This window comes from Grammomys surdaster, unplaced genomic scaffold (assembly GCF_004785775.1).
Source record: "Grammomys surdaster isolate TR1022 unplaced genomic scaffold, NIH_TR_1.0 63, whole genome shotgun sequence".
Classification (NCBI taxonomy): domain Eukaryota; kingdom Metazoa; phylum Chordata; class Mammalia; order Rodentia; family Muridae; genus Grammomys; species Grammomys surdaster.
This window is the reverse complement of record NW_021604565.1, coordinates 12,354,891-12,382,751: the sequence shown is the minus strand read 5'-3', so window position 1 is coordinate 12,382,751 and position 27,861 is coordinate 12,354,891. Positions and strand designations below refer to the sequence as shown.

The following is a 27,861-nucleotide window of genomic DNA, read 5'->3' as shown; positions in this document are numbered from 1 at the left end:
CCACTTGGGAGAGAGAAGAAAGCAATCATGGTATATAGGGGGAGGAAGGGAGGGATCTGGGTAGGAAAGTGGACAGGGAAGAGAAGAGAGAACATGATCATGTATTGGGGAGGAGGGGGACAGGAATGAACATCTGAGGGCCAACAGAAAGAATGCAAACAGGCAACCTCAAAAGGTAGAAGGTGAGGGGAGCCTCTAGAGACTCTTAGAGATGTATCAGAGACCTGGGAGGTAAGAGACACTCAAGACTGAAAGGGGGAGACCTTAGATGAAATGCCCTACAACGGGCAGCATCCACCTCCAGTAGAAAGAAAGGGCATCAGGTGGAGGGATGGGGTTGTCATCCCACAGTCAAAAACTCTGATTCAGAATTGTTCCTCTCTGAAAGAATGGTAGGAAGAAATATGGAGAAGAGCCTGACGGAAAGGAGGTCCAGTGACAGGTCCAAATTGGGAGCCAGCTCAAACAGAGGCTCCAAGAGCTGACACTATTACTGATGCTATGGTGTACCTACAAAAAGTAGCCTAGCAAGACTGCCCTCTGAAAGGCCCGACAAGCAGCTCAAAGAGTCAAATCCAGATATTTACACCCAACCAATGGACAGAAGCTGGGGACCCTTGTGGCTGACTTGGGGAAAAACTAGAAGAAGCTGAGGAGGAGGGCGACCCTATAGGAAGACCAGCAGTCTCAACTAACCTGGACACCCGAGATTTCTTAGACACTGAGATACCAACCAGCAGCATACAGCAGCTGATAAGAGGCTCCCAACAGATATACAGAAGAGAACTGCCAGGTCTGGCCTCAGTGAGAGATGATGCACCTAACCCTTGAGAGACTTGAGGCCCCAGAGAGTGGAGAGGTCTAGGTGGGAGACATCCTCTTGGAGACGGGGAGAGAGGGTCTGGAGAAGGAGGTATAGTCAGAGGGCAGATAAGGAGGGGCATAAAAACTGGACTGTAAAAAAAGATTAAAGAATTAAAAAAAAAAAAAAGAACACTGGCTGTTCTTCAAGAGGACCTGAGTTCTGTTCCTAGAATCCATATGGTGACTCACAACCATCTATAACTCCAATTCCAGGGGATCTAAAGTCCTTTTTTGGGTTCTGTGGGCATCAGGCACACAAGCAGTACATAAGACATTCCTGCAGATAAAGCATCCACGTGCATAAAAGTAAAATAAAACCAGTGTAATTATAAAGAATCTCTTCTATCTCTGTCTATCCTACTGAACACAAGCATTTAACTATGTGGGTGCTGTCAGTTTCTATTACTATAACACTCCCATATCTCCTAAACATACTGGGGAGGACTTCTAACATGATAAGGTAAATGTCTGGTTTTTCACACTGGGTTATTCAAAATATTTTTCCATAAATATCTGGGATAATTTTTTAAATTATAAATGTTCTAAAGACCTGACTACATCTGATGATAACATAACTTCTGTAATTTTTCACAAAATTAAAAAGGAAAAGAGAAAGAAACAAGAAAAAAATTCAAATTAGATACAAAAAGCAATCTATACCACAGTAGTTTAAGTTTTAAATCTGTTTAAAGTCCCCTTAATAAAGCTGGGCATGGTGATTCAAGTCTATAATCTCACACATGGAAAGCTGAGGCAGAAGGACTCCGGCCAATTAGAGTCTAGCCTGAGCTACAGAGTTCAAGGCCAGTCTGGACTACAAATGAGACCCTGTCTCAAAAGAAAACAAAAGCAAAACAAACCAACCAACCCTTTTAATTAAAAGAATGAGTGTTCTACAGACTTGAGCACAAAAGCCCTGCCTAAAGCTGTTTAGAGCCAACAGCCCTGAGGGTCTAATCCTCCACTGGCATTCATTAAGCTTCATGGGGGTAGGTTTGAATACCAAAAAAACAAAAACAATGTAAAATAGCAGGGAATTATGACAAAAAAAACCTTGAAAATTTTATTTATATATATATATATATACACTCTTGTCTTTTCTCTTTCAATTCTCTGGAAAATAAAATGGGATTCCTACTCATTTTACACTGGCCAAAGGGCACTAGTTTCCATTGCCATTTCTTTAGGACATAGCAACAGGATCTCACATATGAATGAAGTGGCCCTCATTATATCAGAAAGCAGCCAGTGCTGTGGATTGCTGTCAATACACAGGTGAGGACAAGTGTAATATAAAACTAAGTTCCTCAGAAAATTAGACACAGTATTACCTGAGGATCCAGCTATACACTCCTGGGCATATACCCAGAAGATGCTCCAACAAGGACATATGCTCCACTATGCTCATAGTAGCCATATTTATAATAGCCAGAAGCTGGAAACAACCCAGATGTCCCTCAACAGATGAATGGCTACAGAAAATGTGGTACATTTAAACAATGGAATACTACTCAGCTATTAAAAACAATGACTTCATGAAATTTGCCGGCAAATGGATGGAACTAGAAAATATCATCCTAAGTGAGATAACTCAGTCACAAAAGAACACACATGGTATGTACTCACTGTTAAGTGGATACCAGGAAAAGAGCGAGGAATACCCACAATACAACTCATGGACCACATGAAGCTCAAGAGGAAGGAAGACCAAAGAGTAGACGCTTCAGTTCTACTTAGAAGAGAGAACAATATAATCAAGGAAAGTAGAGGGTGGGAGGGACTTAGGAGGAAGAGAGGAGGGAGATGGGAAAAAGAGGGGCAGAATCAGGTATGGGAGGAGATGGAGGAGATGTACAGAGGATCAGGAAACTGAACAGAGGTGTGTAGCAATGGGGGATGGAGAACTGGGGATAGCAACCAGAAAGTCCCAGATGTCAGGAAAGCAAGAGCCTCCCAGGACCCCAAGGGAATGACATTAGGTGAAATACCCCACAAAGGGGAGACAGAACCCGTCAAGACCATATCCAGAGGTTAAACATGGCCCCCCATTGAGGAATGGGGCCACCAACCCATCTCCAAAATTTTAACCCAGAAAGGTTCCTGGCTAAAGGAAATACAGGGACAAAGAGTGGAGCAGAGACTGAAGGAAATGCTATCCAGAGACCCCATCTGGGGATCCATCTCACATACAGACACCAAACCCAGACACTATTGCTGATGCCAAGAAGTGCTTGCTGACAGGAGCCTGATATAGATGTCTCCTGACAGGCTCTGCCAGATCCTGACCAATACAGATGCAGATGCTAGCAACCAAGCTTTGGACTGAGCACAGGGACCCCAATGGAGGAGTTAGGGGAAGGACTGAAGGAGCTGAAAGGGCCTTATCTGGCATAAATGGGAAGGGAGGCCCTTGGTCCTGTGAAGGCGTGATGCCCCAATGTAGAAGAATGCTAGGGCAGTAAGGTGGGAGTGGGTAGTTGGGTGGGGGAGCACCCTCATAGAAGCAGGGTAAGGGGGGATAGGATAGGGGGTTTGCAGATAGGAAACTGAGAAAGGGATAACATTTGAAATATAAACAAATAAAATGTCCAATTTAAAAAAGACTAGAGTCTGTGATTGGACAATGAAAAAGGAAGGCAAGGCTGAGAGTTTCAGAGACAGAGGACAGAGAAGATAGAGGAAGAAGATGAGCCCGATCCACATGGCTTTAAGTAGGCACAGGTAGCTATGAATATCATAGAAGGAACAGAATAATACAGGACAATTTGTTCAATCTAGGTGGGCAGCTTGTATCAATAACAATTGGCTCTGAGTTCACTGTGTGGGCATTTTATAAGTTAAGAATTTACTGATATAAATCTGACTGATGAATTACAAGCCTCTAGAGTTTGGATTTTACTGGGTTACAGAGATTTGTGACAGCTAGTCACAGGGGGCAGATGGATGTGAAAATAGTGAGTGGTTCGAAGACAGGCAAACTGGAGGGAACAGGGAAGGGAACAGGGAGCTTTCAGCTCCCAATGGGGAAGGGGAAACAGCATTACCAGAGTGTAGTAGTGTGGGTTGTTTTGTAATTATCACATGCAACAGCTGGTGCCCAACGTGGAGTAAGAATCCACTAGAAATTTAAGATTCTTAGCCTGAGAGTTAGAGATTTAGCTTAGTAAGAGGAGCTGAAAGGAGTCACATATTCTAAATGAAGAAGTAGAGAAAAAAAAAAAATACAGACTTCTCTGAGGCAGAAAGCCAGATAGTAAAAGCTGCCTGCTTCCTTAGGCAGATATTATAGAAGTGTGACTTAATTTTAAGGTTTGGTTTATTTGCTTTTAAGGATAGATTAAAATACAGATTTTGCCTGAGTCACGTGGGAATTTCAATCATTTCAATTAGAAATTGCTGAGAGTAGTCAAAGTTTAACAGTTCAGATTACCTTAAATAGTCTTCAAAAATGTCAGAAATCCATAGATTGTGACATTTAATGTTATTTAATCATTTGACAGTGAGACATATCTACAGCACCCCCTTCTTGGTTCAAAGAAGATATTGCGCATCTTCACCTCCAGGCAAGGTTACCTATCGTGATTTCATTTGCAGACAATACTGTCCAGACAAGGACACATTTTGCAGAATAGTAGAATGTTGGTTGGCTTTGCAGAGACAGAGTCATCAGTTCTTCAAAGAATTCTGTCTTACAAGTCTGTTAGATACATGATTCTTGGCTAGAAGACCGAAGATAGATGCTCCTAGGTGTTGAAGAATGGAGAACAGTCCAGGTAGTCAACTGTCTCTACAAATCTGTTACGTTTCAGAAGCTATGGCTTCCTATATTTTCAGGTAATATTTAGTTGTTCTAGGATTTCTGATGGGGTTGAAGAGTGGTTATAGTCTCATAATCAAACTCAAGTTGTTTAACACAGAGTTTATAGAGTAGATGACACAGTTTCCAGGTGACATCACAGGCTAAAAATTTAAACATAATCCAGGGATAGAACTATAATTCTTTCAGTTAAGAAATATGATATTTTGTCTAATTGACAAATTGATGGACTGGGTGTTAAGTGTATCTTATACTTTATAAATTGTAGAATAGAACATTTGTATTCAATTTATATCTGAGAGAAAAGAGCCTTTTAATTAGACAAAAAGGAGAAACTGTTGTGGATTGCCCAGGTGCTGTTTGTATTTTGATGCTAATTCCCCTTTACCAAGAGGGGCTGCCTGGGAGGAGGAGTGAATCACATACTCAGGTGACTTCATATGAACCTTCTCCCCATTTTAACTTGTAAAATAAAGATTAGAGCCAGTGATTGGGCAGTGGAAGGGAAAATTTTAGAGAGAGAGCTAAAAAGTTTGAGAGGGAGAAAGAGAGAGATGGAGGGAAGGAGGAGGAGGCGAAAGAATAAGGAGAGGAGGGAGAGAGTAGAAGACTAAAGAGGAGGAGGTAGAAGGAAATGGATCAGCTACATGGCTGTTTGATTTATTCTCTGAGAACTACTGAAACTATCCGATGAATGTGCAGACTTTCACTAAGCAAGAAAAGATCTCTACTCTCTACACTGCATAAGACAAATCTTCCAGAAGAGAAGGAACAATCTATTCCAAACCAGCCACCCTGAACAAGAAAGACTTCTGGGAGGAAAACACAGAAATAACCAAAAACATTCATCTCTCTCTTCCTCTCCAAATGTATAATTGGTTAAGTGCTGCAAGACACTGTGAACTTCAAAATTGTGAACTGGAAAAATCTTGTTATGGTGTGGCTGAGCCCTGACACAAACCTTGAAGTCAGACAGCTTCCTGTCAACAGGGTTAAGTAAGTCAATGACAGGTAAAGGGGCAGAGAGAGCGACCAGTGAGAGGGAGTGAGTATGAGGAGCTGAAGGGAAAGACATGGAGCTAAAGGATACTATGGAGAAGGAGAAGCAGCTCTTTCCTTCTGGGAAGTCAGTGGAGTAGGAAGGTCAGCTGAGCACTTTCTCTGCCTCTCAGAGCTAGCAGGCTTATACCATAGCATCTGCCTCCTGAGTCTTCAGTTGGTAAAACCAAATGGCTGGGATTTTAATTTTTAAAACAGTCAAGCTATATTAATTTTTAAGAAATTGTCATGGTAATGATTAAGTGAGATAGAATTAGGTTGTGGTCTTGGAGTTACACTAAGGTAACACTGAAGCAATATGACAACATGGAATAGGAGGGAACTCATTGCAAACATGCAGATAACTGTGGATTCATTTACACAACACATGAAGAACATGTGGACTCAAGAATTTTTTAATCAGATCTTCCCCCTTCCCTTCTCCCTCTCACTCTGGCCCCACTCAGTCCAGTCCCGCTCGCTACAACCCAAAGGTTTTTATTTATTTATTATATGTAACTACACTGTAGCTGCCTTCAGATACCCCATAAGAGGGCATCAGATTCCATTACAGATGGTTGTGAGACACCATGTGGTTGCTGGGATTTGAACTCATGACCTCTGGAAGAGCAATCAGTGCTCTTAACTGCTGAGCCATCTCACCAGCCCTGAATCACATTTTTAAAAAGACAAAACACTTGAAGGGACATTTCACCCCAAAACATGAAAATGACCAATTAAGCCCATGAAAGATTCTAAACATCATAAGTCATAATTGTTACTCAAATTGAGAACACAATAGATCACCTCATAATCACAGAATAGCTACTATCAAAAACAAATTATTTTTCAAAAAAAGGGTTTTCACAAATTAGTTTTTAAAAAACAACTCCCCCCCAACCCCAGGTAGCAGCGCTTGCTCCCACAATGACGCCAAACACTGCACCTAAGGACAATCTGTGAGATCCTTTGAGCCTTCTGCACACAGTCTTCCAGGTTCTACAGGGAGGAAGTGCTGTAGCACGGATTTCACCACACCTCACCCTAAATGTTTCTGAGACCCTGTCTCACATCAACACTGAGAGAGGCACCTAGCCTGACCCTCATGCACCGTTCAGTTCATCTAAAGCCTGGGAAGTTGAAGTAACCACAGAGACCTGACGGAAACAGCAACTCAACAAAGGTGGGACACATAGCCACACCAAGAATAATAATCACTTACAATGATTTAACTCCAGAAATTTAGATTCTATCACAAAACCATACACTGTGAGAATAATCAAGAACTTCCCTCCCAAATGTACCATTTCCATAGTAATGTTCCCTGAGAGAAGCAACAAAAATGATACACAGGCCAATAATTTCAAATTGGCAATTTTAAATATGCTCAAGAAACTCAGAAGATGTTTTTAAAAAATGCCAGAATGAAGACTGTGAAAATATAGTTGAATGAAGTAAAAATAATTAAAGTTATAAAAATAGAATTTAATAAAGAAACAGATGATTGGTGGTGGTGTACGCCTTTAATCCAACCACTGGGAAGGCAAAGGAAGATGGATCTCTGTGAGTTCAAGGCCAGCCTGATATACAAAGGAAGTTCCAGGACAGACAGGGCTACACTGAGAAACCCTGTCTCAAATAAACAAGAAGAAGAAAGAAGGAAGAAACAAAGAAACAACAAAAGGAAGGGAGGGAGGGAGGGAGGGGGGGAGGGAGGGAGGGAGGAAAAGCAGGAACAGAAGGAGAAGGAAGGAGAAATATTAGAAATAGTATTAGTATCAGCAGTATTCCTGAAGAAAATTCAAGCTGAAATCAAACTTGAATTAAAAAACTTCAGTGGAGGGCTGGAAAGATGGTTCGGTGGTTAAGAGCTCTGACTGCTCTTCCAGGGGTCCTGAGCTCAATTCCCAGCAACCACATGGTGATTCACAACCATCTGATGTCCTCTTCTGGTGTGTCTGAAGACATCTACAATATACTCATATAAGTAAGTAAATAAATAAATAAATAAATAAACCCAAAAAAGTCAATGGAAAACTTCGCCAATAGAATGGATCAAGTGGAAAATAGAAAAATTGTGCTTGAAGACAGGATAAGAGAAATGGATAACTCTATAAAAGAATATGATAAATTTTAAAAAATGAAGAAAATGTGGGAAACCTTGTGAACTAAAATACCGCAGAAAATAAACTCAGGTCAAAAACACAGAAAATATTTTCAACAAAGTCATGGGGGAAAAGGTACAAGACGAATGCAGAACAGCAAATTAACAGGACCAGAAAACCAATTCTCCAAGTCATTGCATGGTCAAAACACTAAACTTACACATCACAGAAAGGACACTAAAAATCTGCATGGAAAAAAGACAAGTCCATAGGGCAGACCCATCAAAATAGGAGCTGATTCTGCAGTGGAGACTTGGGTTATGTGCTCTAAGAGACTTCAGACACTAGCCCAGTCTTTAATATCTGGCAGACTATCAGTTATGATAAAGAAGAAAACTTTCCAGAGAAAAGGCAACTTTATGACAACAAAGGCAACACCACCCAGGATACTGGGAAGGACTGCTTCAGACTGGAGAAAGGATAATTACATCCAAGAGGTGACCAGAAAAAGCAAACAAAAAACAACCAATTTTAGGTCAACGATTAAACAAAAGAAAACTAAGGACACGAATACCAGAAAATTAACAAAGTGACAGGAATTGATACATATCTTTCAAAAATTACTTTCAACTCCAATTAAAGACAGAGCAGTAGACTGGATTTGAAAAATAGCAAATTACTTCCCTGCCTCCAAGAAACACAGCTCATGAAGAAACACAGCTCATCACTACTAAAGATAAAAGGCAAAATATTAATAACAAACCAGCTCTCTATGCTTCATGCTTGCACTCGAAAATGTGAGCTCTCAACTTCCTGTTCCCGCACCCATGCTTCCTGCTATGTTCCTCACAGTGATAGACTGCTACACCTCTAGATTCATAAGTCCAGACAAACACTCCAACCATGCATGTCCTTGGGCAGGTTGCTTTGTCACAGCAACAGAAAAGCACCTAATATAACTAATATCAGAGTGAGCTATTACTATGAAGAACCTGATCGTGTTAGTTTTTAGAAGAATATAGAAGAGCCCAGAAAACAGTATGCTGAGAGCAATGAAGACTTTTGGGTTGGCATGAGTATTCAGAGGTGAAGAATATTAGCAATTAGGCCAGACGCCATTTTTGTGAAATTCAGCAAAGAGTCTGGCAGCCTTCTGCTCTTGTCCTAAGAATCTACCTGATGCTAAATGCCTAGATAACATAATGTTAAATCTGTGAAATGATTGTTATTAATAATGCTTACACAAGCCTACAGTTAAAGAATGGGCATAGAAAAATACATGTTCATTTTAAAGAAAAAAAGAGCACTAGGGATCTTAATGTTACATCCAAAAGTTCTAGAAGAGGGGCTGTAACTATTATGGAGATTAGCACCACTAAGGAAAGGTCTGATTTGCACTGAAATAAAGGGAAAGGTGCCCTCAGTTAGTCTTCCAACTTGTGCTTCTAGAAAAAAAAAATGAAGTTAGTTAGTTTGTTTGTTTGTTTGCTTGTTTAAATGCTGTTAATGGTGCTCGCTTCGGAAGCACATATACTAAAATTGGAACGATACAGAGATGATTAGCATGGCCCCTGCGCAAGGATGACACGCAAATTCCTGAAGCGTTCCATATTTTTTAAAAGCAGTAAGGGAAAAAGGTCAAGTAACATATAAAGGCAGACCTATAAGAATTACACCAGACTTCTCACCAGAGACTATAAAAGCCAGAAGAGCCTGGACTGACATCATACAGACACTAAGAGAACACAATTGCCAGCCCAGATTAATATACCCAACAAAACTCTCAATCACTATAGATGGTGAAACCAAGATATTCCATGACAAAACCAAATTTGCACAATATCTTCCCACAAACCCAGCACTTCAAAGGATAATTGATGGAAAACGCCAACACAAGGAGGAAAACTACAACCTAGAAAAAGCAAGGAAGTAATCTTCCAACAACCCCAAAAGAAGATAACTATAAAAACATAACTTTACCTCTAATAACAAAAATAACAGGAAGCAACAATCATTTTTCCTTAATATCTCTTAACATCAATGGTCTCAATTCCCCAATAAAAAGACGCAGACTATCAGACTGGATACACAAACAAGACCCAGAATTTTGCTGCATACAAGAAACGCACCTCAGTGACAAAGACAGACACTACCTCAGAATAAAAGGGTGGAAAACAATTTTCCAAGCCAATGGTCCCAAGAAACAAGCTAGAGTAGCCATTCTAATATCAAATAAAATCGACTTTCATCCAAAATTAATCAAAAAAGATAAGGAAGGACACTTCATACTCATCAAAGGAAAAATCTACCAAGGTGAACTCTCAATTCTGAACATCTATGCTCCAAATGCAAGGGCACCTACATACATAAAAGAAACTTTACTAAAGCTCAAAACACACATTACACCTCACACAATAATAGCGGGGGATTTCAACACCCCACTCTCAGCAATGGACAGATCATGGAAACAGAAACTAAACCGAGACACTTTGACATTAACAGAAGTTATGAACCAAATGGACTTAACAGACATCTATAGAACATTTCATCATAAAACAAAAGAATATACCTTTTTCTTAGCACCTCATGGTACCTTCTCCAAAATAGACCATATAATTGGTCACAAAACAACCCTCTACAGATACAAAAAGATTAAAATAATCCCTTGCATCTTATCAGATCACCACGGACTAAGACTGGTCTTTAATAATGACAAAACCAGTGGAAAACCCACGTGCACATGGAAACTGAACAACTCTCTACTCAATGATGACTTGGTCAAGGAAGACATAAAGAAAGAAATAAAAGACATTTTAGAATTCAATGAATGAGGACACATCATACCAAAACTTGTGGGACTCCATGAAGGCAGTGCTAAGAGGAAAACTCATAGCTCTAAGTGCCTACAAAAAGAAACTGGAAAGAGCACACACTAACAACTAGACTGTACAACTAAAAGCTCTAGAACAAAAAGAAGCAAATACACCCAGGAGGAGTAGAAGGCAGGAAATAATCAAACTCAGGGCTGAAATCAACCAAATAGAAACAGAAAGAACAATACAAAATATCAATAAAACCAGGAGCTGGTTGTTTGAGAAAATCAACAAGATAGATAAACCGTTAGCCAGATTAACCAGAGGGCACGGAGACAATATCCAAATTAATAAAATCAGAACTGAAAAGGGAGACATAACAACAGAAACTGAAGAAATTCAAAAAATCATCGGATCCTACTACAAAGGCCTATACTCAACAAAACTGGAAAACCTGGATGAAATGGACAATTTCCTAGACAGATACCAGGTACCGAAGTTAAACCAGGAGCAGATAAACCATCTAAATAGTCCCATAACCCCTCAGGAAATAGCAGCAGTCATCAAAAGCCTCCCCACTAAAAAAAGCCCAGGACCAGATGGTTTTAGTGCTGAATTCTATCAGACCTTCAAGGAAGACCTAATACCAATTCTCTTCAAACTATTCCACAAAATAGAGACAGAAGGAACACTACCCAATTCGTTCTATGAAGCTACAATTACACTCATACCCAAACCCCACAAGGACCCGACAAAGAAAGAGAACTTCAGACCAATCTCCCTTATGAACATCGATGCAAAAATACTCAATAAAATTCTAGCAAACCGAATCCAAGAACACATCAAAACAATCATCCATCATGATCAAGTAGGTTTTATCCCAGGAATGCAGGGATGGTTCAATATTCGGAAATCCATCAATGTAATCCACTATATAAACAAACTTAAAGAAAAAAACCACATGGTCATCTCACTAGATGCTGAGAAAGCATTTAACAAAATTCAACATCCCTTCACGATAAAAGTCTTGGAAAGATCAGGAATTCAAGGCCCCTACCTAAACATAGTAAAAACAATTTACAGCAAACCAGTAGCCAACATCAAGCTAAATGGAGAGAAACTTGAAGCAATCCCACTAAGATCAGGGACTAGACACGGCTGCCCACTCTCCCCCTACCTATTCAATATAGTACTGGAAGTCCTAGCCAGAGCAATTAGACGACAAAAAGAAGTCAAAGGGATACAAATAGGAAAGGAAGAAGTCAAAATATCGCTATTTGCAGATGATATGATAGTATACTTAAGTGACCCCCAAACTTCCACCAGAGAACTCCTAAACCTGATAAACAACTTCAGCAAAGTGGCTGGTTATAAAATCAACTCAAACAAATCAGTAGCCTTCCTCTACATGAAAGATAAACAGACTGAAAAAGAAATTAGGGAAATGACACCTTTCACAATAGTTGCAAATAATATAAAACACTTGGTGTGAATCTAACCAAGCAAGTGAAAGACCTGTATTACAAGAACTTCAAGTCTCTGAAGAAAGAAATCGAAGAAGATCTCAGAAGATGGAAAGATCTCCCATGCTCATGGATTGGCAGGATTAATATAATAAAAATGGCCATCTTGCCAAAAGCAACCTACAGATTCAATGCAATCCCCATTAAAATCCCAACTCAATTCTTCACAGAGTTAGAAAAGGAAATTCTCAAATTCATATGGAATAACAAAAAACCCAGGATAGCGAAACTATTCTCAACAATAAAAGAACTTCGGGAGGAATCACCATCCCTGACCTCAAGCTGTACTACAGAGCAATAGTGATAAAAACTACCTGGTATTGGTACAGAGACAGGCAGGAAGATCAATGGAATAGAATTGAAGACCCAGAAATGAACCCACACTCCTATAGTCACTTGATCTTTGACAAAGGAGCTAAAACTGTCCAGTGGAAAAAGGACAGCATTTTCAACAAATGGTGCTGGTTCAACTGGAGGACAACATGTAGAAGAATGAAAATTGATCCATTCTTATCCCCCTGTACAAAGCTCAAGTCTATGTGGATAAAGGACCTCCACATAAAACCAGATACACTGAAACTAATAGAAGAGAAGGTGGGGAAGACCCTCGAATACTTGGGCACAGGAGAAAAGTTCCTGAACAGAACACCAATGGCATATGCTCTAAGATCAAGAATTGACAAATGGGACTTCATAAAATTGCAAAGTTTCTGTAAGGCAAAGGACACTGTCAATAGGACAAAAGGACAACCAACAAATTGGGAAAAGATCTTTACCAATCCTTCATCTGATAGAGGGCTAATATCCAATATACACAAAGAACTCAAGAAATTAGACTCCAGACAACCAAATAACCCCATTAAAAAATGGGGTATAGAGCTTAACAAAGAATTTTCAAGGGAAGAAACTCGAATGGCCGAGAAGCACCTAAAGAAATGTTCAGCATCCTTAGTCGTCAGGGAAATGCAAATCAAAACAACCCTGAGATTCCATCTCACACCAGTCAGAATGGCTAAGATTAAAAACTCAGGTGATAGTAGATGCTGGCGAGGGTGTGGAGAAAGAGGAACACTCCTCCATTGTTGGTGGGACTGCAAGATGGTGCAACCACTTTGGAAATCAGTCTGGCGGTTCCTCAGAAAATTGGACATAGCATTACCTGAGGATCCAGCTATACCACTCCTAGGCATATACCCAGAAGATGCTCGAACATATAACAAGGACATATGCTCAACTATGTTCATAGCAGCCTTGTTTATAATAGCCAGGAGCTGGAAAGAACCCAGATGTCCTTCAAAAAATGTGGTATATTTACACAATGGAGTACTACTCAGCTATTAAAAACAATGAATTCGAGAGTTACCTAGGTAAATGGATGGAACTAGAAATTATCATCCTGAGTGAGGTAAGCCAATCACAAAAGAACACACATGGTATTCACTCACTGATTATTGGATATTAGCCCAGAACCTTGAAATGCCCAAGATGCAACTCACAGGCCACATGAAGCCCATAAAGAAGGAAGACCAAGTGGGGGTGATTTCGGTCCTTCTTAGAAGGAGCAACAAAATACTCAAGGGAGCAAATATGGAGACAAAGTGAGGGACAGAAACTGAAGGAGGGGCCGTCTCAAGACCACCCCACCTGAGTATCTATCCCATGTGCAATCACCAAAGGTAGATGCTGATGTGGACGACAGGAAGTGCATGCTGATAAGAGCCTGATATGGATGCCTCCTCAGAGGCCTTCAAGAGTCTGACATATTCAGAGGCAGATGCTCACAAGTAGCCATTGAACTGATAATGGAGTTCTCAATGGATGAGTTAGAGTGAAGACTGAAGGAGCTGAAAGGGTTTGTGGCACCATGAGGAGAACAACAATACCAACCAACCACAGCTCCCAGGGTCTAAACCACCAGCCTGGGAGCACTTAGGGAGGGATCCAGGGCTTCAGTTGAATATGTAAGAGTGGAGGGCCCTGCTGGGCATAGGTGGAAGAAGAGATCCTTGACCTCATGAAGGCTGGATGCCCCAGAGGGTGGGAATTTTGAGGGTGGGGAGGTGGGAGTGGGGGGGGGGTAGACAGAGGTTACATCCACAGAGAAGCAGGAGGAAGGGTGAGGGGATTGGGGGTTCCTGGGTGGGTAGGGGATGGGGTAAGGGGACAACATAGGAAATGTAAACAAAACATCCAATAAAAAAAGAAAAGAAAAGAAAATGCTGTTAATGTGATTCAAGGGAACATGAGCTAGCCAAAGGTGGCAGCTGAACTTGCCATGTGTCCACATGGTACTACAATTAGAGGCATGAAGGATGAAGGGGTCAGGGAGTCTTCATTCATAGTTTCAGAATGCTGCCATGGCCAAGCAGTGTACGGTAGGAGAGTCCCTGTGTGAAGAATGTGAGAGGGCAGAATCCCTGTGAGACTACTGTATGAAACTGCAAAAGTGAAGCCTGAGTTTCACTGGAATCCCTGAGATATTGGAGATACCAGTCATATGACATCTTTCCAGGAGAGCTGAATATAAGGGTGTCTGATGGGGGGCAGCCTAAGAGACAGAGAAAGGGAGAGGAGAGGGGGAAAGGAAAGAGGGAGATGTTGCAGGAAGCAGAGCTTCTTAGAACCATCCAAGCCCTTTAACATTGGTCATGTGGCTAAGGATTTGGTGTTTGTCCTTTTGGGTTTCAATCTTTCATTGATCCAGTATTTCCCCCACTATGCCACGATTCCTTCCTTCGTTTGGGAATGGCAATGTATAGTCTGTAATAATATGTTAGAAATATGCCATTTGCTTTTTAATTTTAGAGAGGATTACAATTAAGAGACACAGAAGAAACTTTGGACCTTAAACACTGTTAGGACTGTGAAAGACCAGGGATTTTTAAACTGACCTAAATGTATTCTGCATTATGATATGGCCATGAGACCTATGGGGGGACAGAGAGAGGAATGTGGTTGTTTGAATATGAAATGTTCCCCATAGGCTTTGGTATTTGAATCCCTGGTCCCCAGTTAGTGGCACTGTTTGGCATGGCTTGGTGGTACAGCTTTGTTGAAATAAGTACACCAGTGGGGTGGGCTTTAAGATGAACAGCACCATGCCACTCTTTGCCTTACATCTGTGTTTGAAGATAGGAATTCTCAGCTTCTTGATCCTGCCAGCATGCCTGCCACTTACTACTATGCCTTCAAGTCACAACAGACTCATCCCTCTAGACCCATAAGCCCAAACAAACTCTTCTATATAAAATTAGAAGTAAAGTAGTTTTTAAATGTTCAAATAGAGGCTCAGATGACTATGAATCAGAAGACTCAGAAATCAGAAAGCGCCTACAATCACACTCAATACTGATGAATTAGTTCCTTTTTTCATAGCTATGTCCAAATACCTAACGAAGATAAATGTAAGCAAGAGTCCGTAAATGTAAAGTTCAGTGGGATAGAGCTAATGGGGGTGGGGAGGCATGGCGGCAGCGCTGCGTGCTTAGTTAGCAAACAGAAGTAATGAATGCTGGTGCTTGCCCACTTTCTGCTTTTTATTCAGTCCAGGACCTCAGCCCATCGAATAATAACCACCACATTTAGGATGGGTCTTCCAACAATAACTAACATAACCTGAGTAATTCTTCACAGACACTCTGACAGTGTGATTTGCTTCTGTGTGATTCTAAGTAACCTCAGCAAGTTGACAATCAAAATTCACTATTGTAGCTGATATTCATAGTTCTATTAAAGCAGGATTAGAGTATCTATATACTATTTAACTGATCTTAACAAACATTAGATTTATTATCTGTCTACTATAACTAATACATAGCCTCTGAAGTCAAATTTAGTTAATTTTTAAAATTATACTATAAGGTAAAAATCAAATTGGATCATCAAAGCAGAAAAGATAAAAATATGAAATCAGATTAATACTTCATTAGAATTCTTGTATGGCCATTATGAGAATCAGTTAACACTTTTAATGTCCTTGAATTTTAATTTTATACAAATAAATACCATCTTACTTCCTAAGTTATTTAAAAATGTTAAGTTCACATTTTAAAGTATAGTATTGACTTTCAGGTCCTATGCATCCTTCAATAATCTCTTTAAACACTACTTCCAAGTTCTCCATGGCTCTCTAACCCACGTAACTTTCTTCCTTATATCATTAATTTATCTATAATATCATCTAGCATAAGAGTTAGAGAGTTTACTCCAATTTTCAAAGACCATACCTCTTACAGAATCCTGTTTGTTAAAGTAATGCATTAAGCACTCTTTATTTCTTAAGTAGTTGGTGAATTACTATAAAGAAAGGTGCAGTAAATACATATCCAGTACAGTCAATGTCTTAGTTAGGGTTACTATTGGTATGGTGAAACACCATGACCAAAGCAGCATGGGAAAGAAAAGGTTTATCCAGCTTAAACTTCCACATCACTGTTCATCATCAAAGGAAGTCAGGATAGAAACTCACACAGGGCAGGAACCTGGAGGCAGGAGCTGATTCAGAGGCCATGGAGGGTGCTGCTTACCAGCGTGTTACATCACATGGCCTGCTCAGCCTGCTTTCTTATAAAACCCAGGAACACCAGCCCAGAGACAGCATCACCGACAATGACCTAGGCTCTCCCTGACCGATCATTAATTAAGAAAATACCCTATAGCAGTGGTTCAAAACCTTCCCAACACTGCACCCTTTAAAATAGTTCCTCATGTTGTGGTGACTCACAATCACAAAATTATTTTCACTGCTATTTCAAAACTGTAATTTTGCTACTGTTATGAATTGTAATATAAATATCTGTGTTTTCTGATGGTCTTATGATCTCTGTAAAAGTGTTGTTCAACCCACAGGTTGAAAACCACACTGCCTTACAACCCTGCCTACAGACCAATCTTATAGAAGCATTTTCTTATTGAAATTTGAGCTTGTGTCAAATAACAGAAGACTATCCAGCACAGTCATCACTTCTGGGAACCAACACTTGTCTTCACAGAAAATGTCAAACCTTCCCTGGGTCAACCTCATAATGGCTTCAATGGACCAAGGAGGACGTGACCCTCCAGATACTAACAAGCACCAACACCAAAGAAATGGCTGCACCTCAAGGAACAGTTCTATGCACTCAGCCTTCAAACTATGATACATGTATCTCCGTAAGTAAAACTCACACTTTACCTGGGAGACAGAGGCAGGAGGATCACTCTGAGTTCCAGAACTGCCTGAGCTACAATACAGTTTGAAGTCCTATCTCAAACCTAAAAATAAACAAACAACATTTGTAAAAAAGTAGTGGAGAGAAGTAAATTGAAACTGTATAACAAGTTTTAAACCGTCCTAAAACTAGGGCAAATAAATGTATAATTAACTAGTTAACTGCTTTTATTTGTTGATATATTTTAAATGTAAAAATCATATTCATGCACAAATCAAAGGTTAAAGTACCCTTCCAAAGTTCAGCCCACTGTACTCTGTAATGGGTAAAAACTCTCCCTTAGGCATGTAAAGGTCAGTTGTAACAGAACCTCTTCTCTTAAACTGTCTACAATAACTCAAAAGAAACTTCATCCTTTCTTAACCATACAGAACACAGTGGTTAATTTTCACCTTTTAGGTTTAAATGTGTTTGCTTTCTTAATATCTTCTCCACCATACTATTTTTACATGGACACATGGCATTTCATGCTTCATGCTTCCAGCCAGTGGATCATTGACAGCCAAATATAAATGGAATTAGATACTACCCTTCTTAACCCCCTCTTCTCCTCCTTTTCTTAATCAGACTAGTTATACCCTGCTTCATAAACATGTCTAGAGTTTTTCAACAAGAGAGCCAAAAAATTTGCTATTATACTATGACTAGCCAGAGGCCAGGGGCCTCTACAGAACCAGAGGCCTGTAACACCTGATTCTATCCTGACAGTGAAGATCAATCTTGCCCCCAAAACTTCAATGTCCTCATTCAACAGGAAGTAGCTTAATAATAATGTCACCCCCTTTCCCAATCCTTGTTTATCAATAGGAAACACAAGAGGGAGGAATGCAAGCCCCCTGAGGTACATTGCTAGGGCCCATCCTCCCGATTTCTCTAATGCCTTGACTGCCATTCTCAGCCCCTCAATGCGGAAGGAGTGGCCAGGCTCTGGCCTACACAACACAAAAAGCCCAAGATCAGGCCACAAGAATCCCTCCAATCTCAAGCCACCCTAGATAGCTCTACCCTCAAGAAACCCTATATAGAGCCTGCCTCCTGCCCACTTCTTGGCTGCTTTGCACCCAAGCAGAGGCAACTCTCTAGTCTCTCTCCCATTAAATAACTTGTGGGAGGTTTATTATGCAGTTTGACTCTGTGGTATTTCTTGGCAAAGAAATAAAAGAGTTAACACAAGTGAATAAAATTTAAGACCAAGAACAGAAAAATTATCAATGCTCATGTAAGAGAATATCATATAAAAATATTAATAAGCAATTTCAAAACTACTTTCTAGTGTCTGGATACACTTCGCAAACACTGAGTGACAGAAATAAATCAAAACAAATATTATAATAGGTAAATATTATGTTACCTGTGCTTTATGTAAGAATAGCTAAAACTAAGCCACCATTAAAAAACCAGGATACCGATTAACCATGGAGGAGGGAACTTACACAGGCTTCTGAGATACTGACAATGTTCTGCTTTAGTTTTGAGCTAGTTGCCAAAAGTTCAATTCAGTAATGAAATACCCCCAGTGAACGGACATAATACACGTATCTTTCTAGATATAATTCTCAATCTGAAAATTTTAAAAGTACACTTGGAAATGTGTTGCTCTGTTTGAATAATCATCTGGAAATTCAATATGTTCTTATTCAAATCACCACAAATGGCATCTTCCTCATGACTAAAATTAGATACCACCAGAACAAGTGATGAACTAAGAATTACTCCTCAAAGTAGTATGTAAGGGACAAAATCATTGAAAAGCTGTGATGGCTGTTCAGTGCCCTTTATTATACACACTGGGTCATAGAACTGAGATTGAGCTGTCTGTCCATAAAGAATTTGTCTATGTAAGGGGAAATACAATGGGAAAAAGACATGAAGATGTCACTCTCCACATCAGCCTCTGGTTTGGCAGAGAAAACATAGAACAAAAGGATGATATAGGGTTGTTGGGTTGCTATATTCTACAGCTGGCAAAATGTAAGGGAAACACAATACAAGTCAAGGCTGTGGTATACAGCCTTTGCTGGGGTCCGAACCCTTGGGTTTCGGAATAAGAATCACACAATAAAAAGAAAGCATGATAACAGAGAAATAAAATAGCTCTCATTTCTAATAATTAGTAATGAGGATAAGAAAATCCACAACTTAGCTAATAAATGGGGGCCTCAATAGTGTCCTACTACTAGAAACTATAGTAATCAAAGAATACTCTATAACTGGATTGCCTGAATTGGCTTATGAGACTATGCAACACAGGGTAAATGAATTAGGTATGAGTGCCTTAGAAACAAAGTAATTAATATCATTCATAGTAGCACTGGGTAAACAATAATACTCATTACTCCATTTAACAAAGGCTACACAGTCTGAAGCAGTATGAAGTTAGTAGTCTCTGCCTGGGTGGTTCATATGAGCCAGCAGGAACACTTGATTATTGCAGGCTGAGATCTTCATTAATATCAAGGCCTAGAAGACCTCAGAAAAAGGACAAGCATTACTGAGAAAACAGGATGTAGGAGAGAAATGTTTACCACCCAGTTCATGAGGCCAAACAGAAGTAAGTTCACCGGAAAGTTAAGAAAGAGGTTGATTCACTAGGGATGTCAGGACCACTATGGAGCTTTAGAGACTGTTGCACCTCATGGTGGGATCTCTGAGGCAGAAGAGCTGATGGCAGATCTAGGTAAATGAGACCCAGACCATGCTGTGGTTTACATGTTAAGAGGTTCCCTGTGTGTTCATGTGTTTAGAGTACCTGCCTTCCTCCTGGTAGTACTGTTGGGAAAGGCTGTGAACCTGTAGGAGGAGGAGCTATGCTGGAAAAAGCAGGTCCCTAGGGGCGTCGGTCGGGGGATGCTGAAGCTTTATAGTCCAGCCTCTGCTTCCTGACTCAGGGATATAATGTGGCTGTCAGTCTTCTGCTCCTGGGACCATGCTTTCCCAACATAACTGGTTACTCAGCCTCAAAGTATAAACCCTTCCCCACTTAAAGTCACTTTTTATTAGCTACTGGCTCAGCAACAAGAAAGTAACTAATAAACACTAACATATAAATTGTGTCCCTAAAACAATAAAGGAATCAAGATGTGCTAAGAAAAGAACAAGGCAAATAAAAGCGGCACACGAAGGCAAAGGCAGCAAGATTGGGAAAGTAAAATACAGGGCTGTTACGATTCTGGAACACATAGGTACAGCTCATGTCTATCCAGCAAATGTCAACAAAGAAGGGTTTCTTATAGACAAGTAAATATTCCATTGTGATTTTTAGAGGAAAGAAAATAATTGAAATAATAGGTTTCTGAAGCAGTCAGTAAAATTGATTCCAACATATGAACTAAAAGAAATATCCTGGTTTTTGTTGTTGTTTTCTTGAGGCAAGGTCTCACTATGTAGCCCTGGCTAGCCTGATCTCACTATGTAGACCAGGCTGGTCCCAATTCAAAGATATCCGCCTGCTTCCTGAGTGTCACCAAGCCTGGGCCCAACTTCTTAACAGATCAGAATAGAAAATGTATTAGCTCAAATGGAATATGCTATATATAAGGTTAAATCCATCTGTACATAGCATAATATATGACATATGAGGAAAATGACATTTACAAATAGAAGCCTGACAAGAAACATTAAAAGAAACAGTAAAAAAGTTTCATTTCACAGGACTCATTTCAAGAGGTAATTATAATATGTCTTTTTATAAATTCTCTGGATCAATGGACACATTTCTTTCAAAATGAATAATTTCCTTACTAATTTCATTTTCCAATTATTTCAAATTATTAAAAGAATACAGTATTACTTTTTAAGATACCTGTATCTGTTTTTCTGGAAGTTACTTTGAATGAAAGGCTACTTAAATAAAAAACTGAAGACAAGTATATATACAAATATAATATTGCTAATTAGGACACATCAAAATACATGTTTTAAATATAAAAATATTTCACTAGAAGATAATTTTACAAAAACACATTTCTTCTATTTAAACAATTAATTATACAACATATTTTAAAACATTTACTTTTAACTAAAAATAAAGGGAAAATATTACCTTTCCTTCAAAGATCTCTTAGACTGTAAGGAAATATGACCTTCAAATAGAGTAAGCAATCCTGAATAAGTGATGAAGGTTAAATCTTCCAACACACAGCACTAAACATGTCTTCTCTATATGATAGGTATACTTTATGCAGCACGTGAAATGAAACTGCACTTCTTCTACAGATCTGCCGACCTCCCAGAGGAAAGGTCCCCCGATCTTGTAGTCCCTGATACAAACGTCTCTAAAGCAGCAGCACATGCCTCTAATATAAAGCAAGTTATCACTCATCAACCATCCTTCCTACTCCAGAAGATACTGGGAACTAACACATCACTGAGAATGACAGAGGTCAGTTGGTAAGGTAGCTGAGCAGACAAAAGTGCTTACCAGCAAGTCCACAGACCTGAATTCAATCCCTAACCCCACATAATGGGAGAGAAGGCACACCACAGGTGTACCCTAACTTCTCTCCACACATGTGCACTGACACATGTACACACACAAAATAAATAGCTGTGATATTTTAATGTTTTAAGTTTCAAAAATATGGAGGTGTTCATTTCTTAGGTCCCAATAAGAATAAAATTTCAATTGTTTTTCTAACATTTTGTATAAAACTAACACATGGGCAAAAAATAGACATTTTTTAATTTTCCATCCAGAAATTATACAATAAAAATGTACATAAACAAATCATTACTTACCAGAGAGCAGGGAGTTTGAGAAGCTTCCCATAAAGAGCAATGCTGAAAGAGGGAATAATTGGTGCAGGCAAGCAGTAAGATCCACTGTGATCCAAGCACGTCAGTCCTGCCTGAAAACCAAACACCTGAAAAACAGAACCCAGCCAAGGCTCAGCGAGTGGGCAAGGGTTCAACACCAGTGCAGCTGCACAGTCACAGTGTGCCTGCCACGCCAGCTCACTCCGCAGTGAAGCTCCAGGAAAGCAGGTTTCTCTGTTTGAGATGGCTTGACAACAGTTCAATTTCAATACTTTAAACTTAAAACTAACCAGAAGAGACCTACATTTATTGTCCAAATGTTACATAAGTATACAACTAAGGATTTTGAGGCCACCCATGTATCAACTGAGAGCAGGGCTCTGTTTGGGAAGTACTTTAATCTTTCTGATGAAGTCCTTCACAGGAAGTCTGGTGCTTTTTTAGAATAAAAGCGACTGAGACGACTTATGAGATTCAAGTCCTTCCACCAGTATTTGAGGCCAGTACTTGAGCCCCCACCTAGTGAAGGATTTCTCATAAGTTGTCCTCTTAGCACCACATATGTAACAAGCTTGATAGCAAGCTTCTTATCCAACGAGCCATTTCCCTGACCCTATAACTATTTGTAAATATAGCTTTTTTTAAGTAAGGGATGGAAGGACCAGGGAGATAGACTGCCTCCCAAGTGTAAAGACCTGAGTTTGGTTCCTTATAGTGACAACATTGGAGTTTCGGTTTCTTTAAAAAACACAGAAATATTATAAGAATATGTTTCTGCTTTAATCCCAGGTATGTGATACAGGGCTTCTTCAGATTTTCTAAAACAGTTATGATTTGCCTCATACTCCAGTAGAGGCATAATTCTGCCAAGTACAGATAGCTTCTGGGATTGTGTGACATTTGAAATTCTGGAGACTCTTCAGAGAGTATATAAATGCTAGAGTTCCAAGAGGCAGGATGGGTTTTGGTTGGGTTGTCCACTGGCTGTTGTTGGAGGCAGTTGATCACAGTTTATTATACAGTCGTGCACAGAGAGAGAAGAAACAATCAAGAAATCACATGGAGACATCTGATGTCAACCTCAACTTCACAGCCACATGGACAAGTGTGTGTACACACATGCATATATGCATGCATGCCTGCACATGGACTCACTGAAACAAATCAAGAATTCTCTTTATATCAAGAAATTAATGTGACGTCAACAAGAAGAAAATGACTAAAAACTTGTGTTAATGCCTCCTTACACAGCACTATGCCTACATTGATGTTTCTTTTCAAGTAAATCCTTTGCTTTTTAAAACACCCATATTAAACATTTTTTCACATTGCTTACAAAACTCATTGTGGATGATACTTTTAGAACTTCAAAATTGTGAAATCACAATTGCCAAACTACTAATTTCTAGTAAACAATAAGAAATTATGAAACCATTTTAATTATACTAGAGTAGTGACTAAATACTACTTAAATCTTTACTTGTGAAATACTGATTATCTAAAACTACAACCTTAAGCTCAAAGAAACTTGCTTGATATTACTAATGTCAACAGACACTAACAAACAAGAAAATTCTCTTCCCATACCTTAAGGTAGCAGTGGACATAGCAATAATGAAGAAGATTATCAGAAGGCTGAGTAAGGCTGCTCACCACATGGACCAACTGTTCAGCATACATTGGGACAGAATGTTCCAAATTGATTTTATCCACCAATATCTGAATGGATGGCAAAGGCCGAAGTGACTGGAAGTTTGTGGAATTTGTAAAGTTACTGGAGTGCTGGAAAGTAACAGTATTCATTTTAGATTCTAGCAGAACAATGGCTGATCCACATCCATCACCAACTTTAGACCCACACACTTCACAGTGAAAACCCAGCTAGAAATACCTGTTAGAGCACTCATGAAATAGCCAAATACAATGTCTGCTAGATAATTTAAATATGCCTCAGCTTTGAAAGAGTGCATTTCTTTAAAACTTATTCTTGCTTCTTTAGCTAACGGTTTTTATTTCTCAATCAACAGGAAAGAGCATTACCACTCCATAGTTTCTTAATCATTCAAAAACGTCTGTGAATTACACCAAATATTGTAAAGGACATAATATAATAAAGTATACAGAAAACAAAAATATGAACCAAAACATATTTACTAAGAATATTCATTTTGAAGGCACAGAAGTTCTACATCTTGAGGGAGTTTTGGTGGTGACAGTGTTACATGAACCTTTCTGAGATCCCAAATTGGTATGGGTAAGCAGCAAGATAGCTAGAAAATGTATCCTAATTGGTAAGTACCCCTACCTTTCCTAGAATTAATTCTCAAAATGTCCTCGTCCTGGCTTTTAATGAAGAAAACAAAGATCCTGTTTGTCTTGAGACAACATATCTTACAAGTGGATTCTCTAATCCAAAAGCCAGTAATAATACAGAGACACGCCGTAGTAACACTGACTGACTAAAACAAAAATAGTAAAAAAAAAAAAAAAACAAGCAAGGCAATAAACAAAATTCTGTGAACATCCCCATGATCACTGTTTCTAAGGATTGATCAGGATGACCAAAATATGTGAGCCAACTTCCCTGTCCCAACCCAAAGTCATTTTCATGTCTGAAGCCTACTTCCTTATTCTAGCCTAAGATTTAGATTCCTGCCTGAAATTAATTCTTTGTTCTAGCCTAAGACTTAGATTTCTGGTTGAAATTACTTCTTTGTTCTAGCCTAATGTCAGATTTCTGCCTGAAGTCTACTTCCTTGTCCTTGACCAATGTCATGTTCCTGCCAAGTAGCCCCAAAAGCTCTCCACCTCTCCCCTTTTTTATTTCACAAACAAGACTGATACCAATCCTACATCCAATAGAGGGCTAATATCCAAGATACACAAAAAACTCAAGAAATTAGACTCCAGACAATCAAATAACCCTATAAAAATGAGGTACAGAGCTCAACAAAGAATTTGCATTGAAGGAAACTCAAATGGACAAGAAGCACCTAAAGAAATGTTGAACATATTTAGTCATCAGGGAAATGCAAATCAAAACAACCCTGAGATTACACCTCACACCAGTCAAAATGGTTAAGATTAAAAACTCGGATGACAGCAGATGCTTTGGAGGATGTGGAGAAAGAGAACACTCCTCCATTGTTGGTGGGATTGCAAACTGGTACAACCACTATGGAAAGCAGTCTGGCGGTTCCTCAGAAAATTGGACATAGCATTATCTGAGGACCCAGCTATACCACTCCTGGGCATATACCCAAAAGATGCTCCAACATACAACAGGGACACATGTTCCACTGTGTTCATAGCAGCCTTACTTATAATAGCCAAAAGCTGGAAAGAACCCAGACGTCCTTGAACAGAGGAATGGATATAGAAAATGTGGTAAATTTACACAATGGCGTACTACTCAGCTATTAAAAACAATGACTTCATGAAATTCTTAAGCTAATGGATGGAACTAGAAAATATCATCCTGAGTGAAGTTACCCAATCACAAAAGAACACACATGGATTTGCACTCATTAATAAGTAGGTATTAGCCCAAAAGCTCACAATACCCAAGATATAACTCACAGACCACATGAAGCCCAAGAAGAAGGAAGACCAAAGTGTGGGGACTTCAGTCCTTCTTAGAAGGAGTAACAAAAGTACTCATGGGAGCAAATATGGAGAAAATGTGTGGAGCAGAGACTGGAGGGGGGACCAACCAGAGAGTGCTCAACCTAGGTATCCATCCCATGTTCAGTCACCAAAGGTAGACACTGTTGTGGATGCCAATAAGTACATGCTGACAGGAGCCTGATATAGCTGTCTCCTGAGAGGTTCTGCCAGAGCCTGACATATACAGAGGCGAATGCTCACAGCTATCCATTGAACTGATCACAGGGTCCCCAATGGAGGAGTTAGAGAGAAGACTTAAGGAGGTCAAGGGGCTCGCTGCCCCATAGGGAGAGCAACAATACCAACCAACCAAAGCTCCCAGGGTCTAAACAGCCAGCCTGGGTACACACATGGAGGAACCCATGGTTCCAGCTGTATATGTAGTGGAGGATGGCCTTGTTGGGCATCATTGGGAGAGGAGAGCCTTGGTCCCTTAAAGGCTGGATGCCCCAGTGTGGGAGAATTCAAGGGTGGGGAGGTGGGAGTGGATGGATGGGGACACACCCTCATAGAAACAGGAGGAGGGAGGAATGGATAAGGGATTTCTGGGGTGGAGGGAAATGGGAAAAGAGGCCAACATCTAAAATGTAGATAAGTGAAGTATCCGATAATAAATGAAAAAAAGAAAGAAAAACAAATAAAAATAGATAATAGAACTGGCTATCACAGTTGAGCCATTTGAGACTTTTCGGTGGAATTTAATATGGCCCATATTACTGGGATTCCTTATAATTGTCAAGGACAAGGGCCTGTGGAAGGGGACCATGAAACTTTAAAACAGTATCTTCATAAAATAAAAAGGGGGAAGGTATATCCCCTTACACCACAAATTTATTTAAATCATGTTCTTTTTATTTTAAATTTTTTTTTAAAAAAATATGGATGCCAAGGAACTTTCTGGGGAGTGTCTATAGCACTCTACAACTAGGCATACTTATTCATAGGTGAAATGGAAGGATCTACTTATTGGCATATGGCATGATCCCAATCAGATATTTAATATGGGGAAGAGGGCATGTTTGTGTTTTTTCTGCAGGATGCTGAAGGAGCATGGTGGCTGCCAGAGCAAAGGGTGAGACATGCTGATGCCAGAACAAAGAATAATGCTGACCTGTGAGCTTGCTGAGTGCCCTGACAATGGTGACTGGGAAGCTGTATTGGACATATGTTCCTGACCCACCATTGCTTACCTATACCACTGATGGGACAAGCTGCCTTGCCTCAAGATTTTAGACCTTATGAAACAGAGAATCAAAAAGATAAGTTATAATGACTTTTGTATTTTTCTTAAATGTGACCAGTTATTTGGACTCAATCATGTACTGGTCTAGAAATCAAGCCAGTGTTGGAAACAACAGTCTTCATTTGGAAGGCTGGTTCTGGACATTTTCAGAGACATATTTGGAAGTTAGTTGCAGTTCTCTATGATGTTATGTTAGAAAGAGATAAAGTTGGGGCAGGATCTGGATTCCAAACAAGTGTTAGTACATGTGTTAAGGCTCTTTTAATTGTCAAGTTAAAATTACTTTTAAATTAATGTAAGTTGCATTGACTGTATACTTTCTAATTGTGTTAGTGTGTTGAAATCTGGCATGTCAGTTACAGAGCTCTATCAACCAACTTTTGTTTTATTGCCCTGAGTATCACAGAACCTTGGTCTTCTGAAAAAAGCTTGCAAGTACTAGAAGGAGTGGGTCAGGCTTTAAGCAGAAGTAAGAGGGTGGTGGGCTTGATTATTGCTGGTATAACAGCTTTAATTCCATTAATTGCTAGCACCACTGCTTCTGCAATTGCTTTGACACAAAAAGTTAAGACAGCTACCTTTGTTAACCATTTAGCAAAAAATGTTACTAATGTGTTGAATATACAAGAGGATTTAAATAGGCATTTGGAACAATGGATTGATGTTCTTTATCCTATTCAAATTATCAGAAGGAGGTTCAAAGTTTAAGAGTAAGGAGCCATCTTGAGTGTCATGACAAATACCATTGGAGTCATGCTAGTTCTAAAATTTACAGTGGTAGTCAGTGTAATTAGGAAGAGGTTTAAAGACACTTGCAGTGTATTTGG

General features: G+C 39.6%; 1 protein-coding gene and 1 non-coding gene across 2 annotated transcripts in view; one reads left to right on the top strand and one right to left on the bottom strand.

Annotated features, from left to right (window-relative positions):
* The window catches only part of Vps13b (vacuolar protein sorting 13 homolog B), a 585,584-nt gene that overhangs the window by 483,795 nt on the left and 73,928 nt on the right, over positions 1–27,861 (bottom strand). The window contains exons 14-15 of the mRNA XM_028767027.1: positions 23,713–23,907; positions 22,108–22,232 (exon numbers count right to left, since the gene is read on the bottom strand). Coding sequence (XP_028622860.1) covers positions 22,108–22,232; positions 23,713–23,907 — 320 coding nt within the window. The remainder of the gene's footprint in view (positions 1–22,107; positions 22,233–23,712; positions 23,908–27,861) is intronic.
* LOC114622113 lies at positions 9,334–9,440 on the top strand. Its single transcript, XR_003711551.1, has one exon. It is a non-coding gene; the product is annotated as a U6 spliceosomal RNA (small nuclear RNA).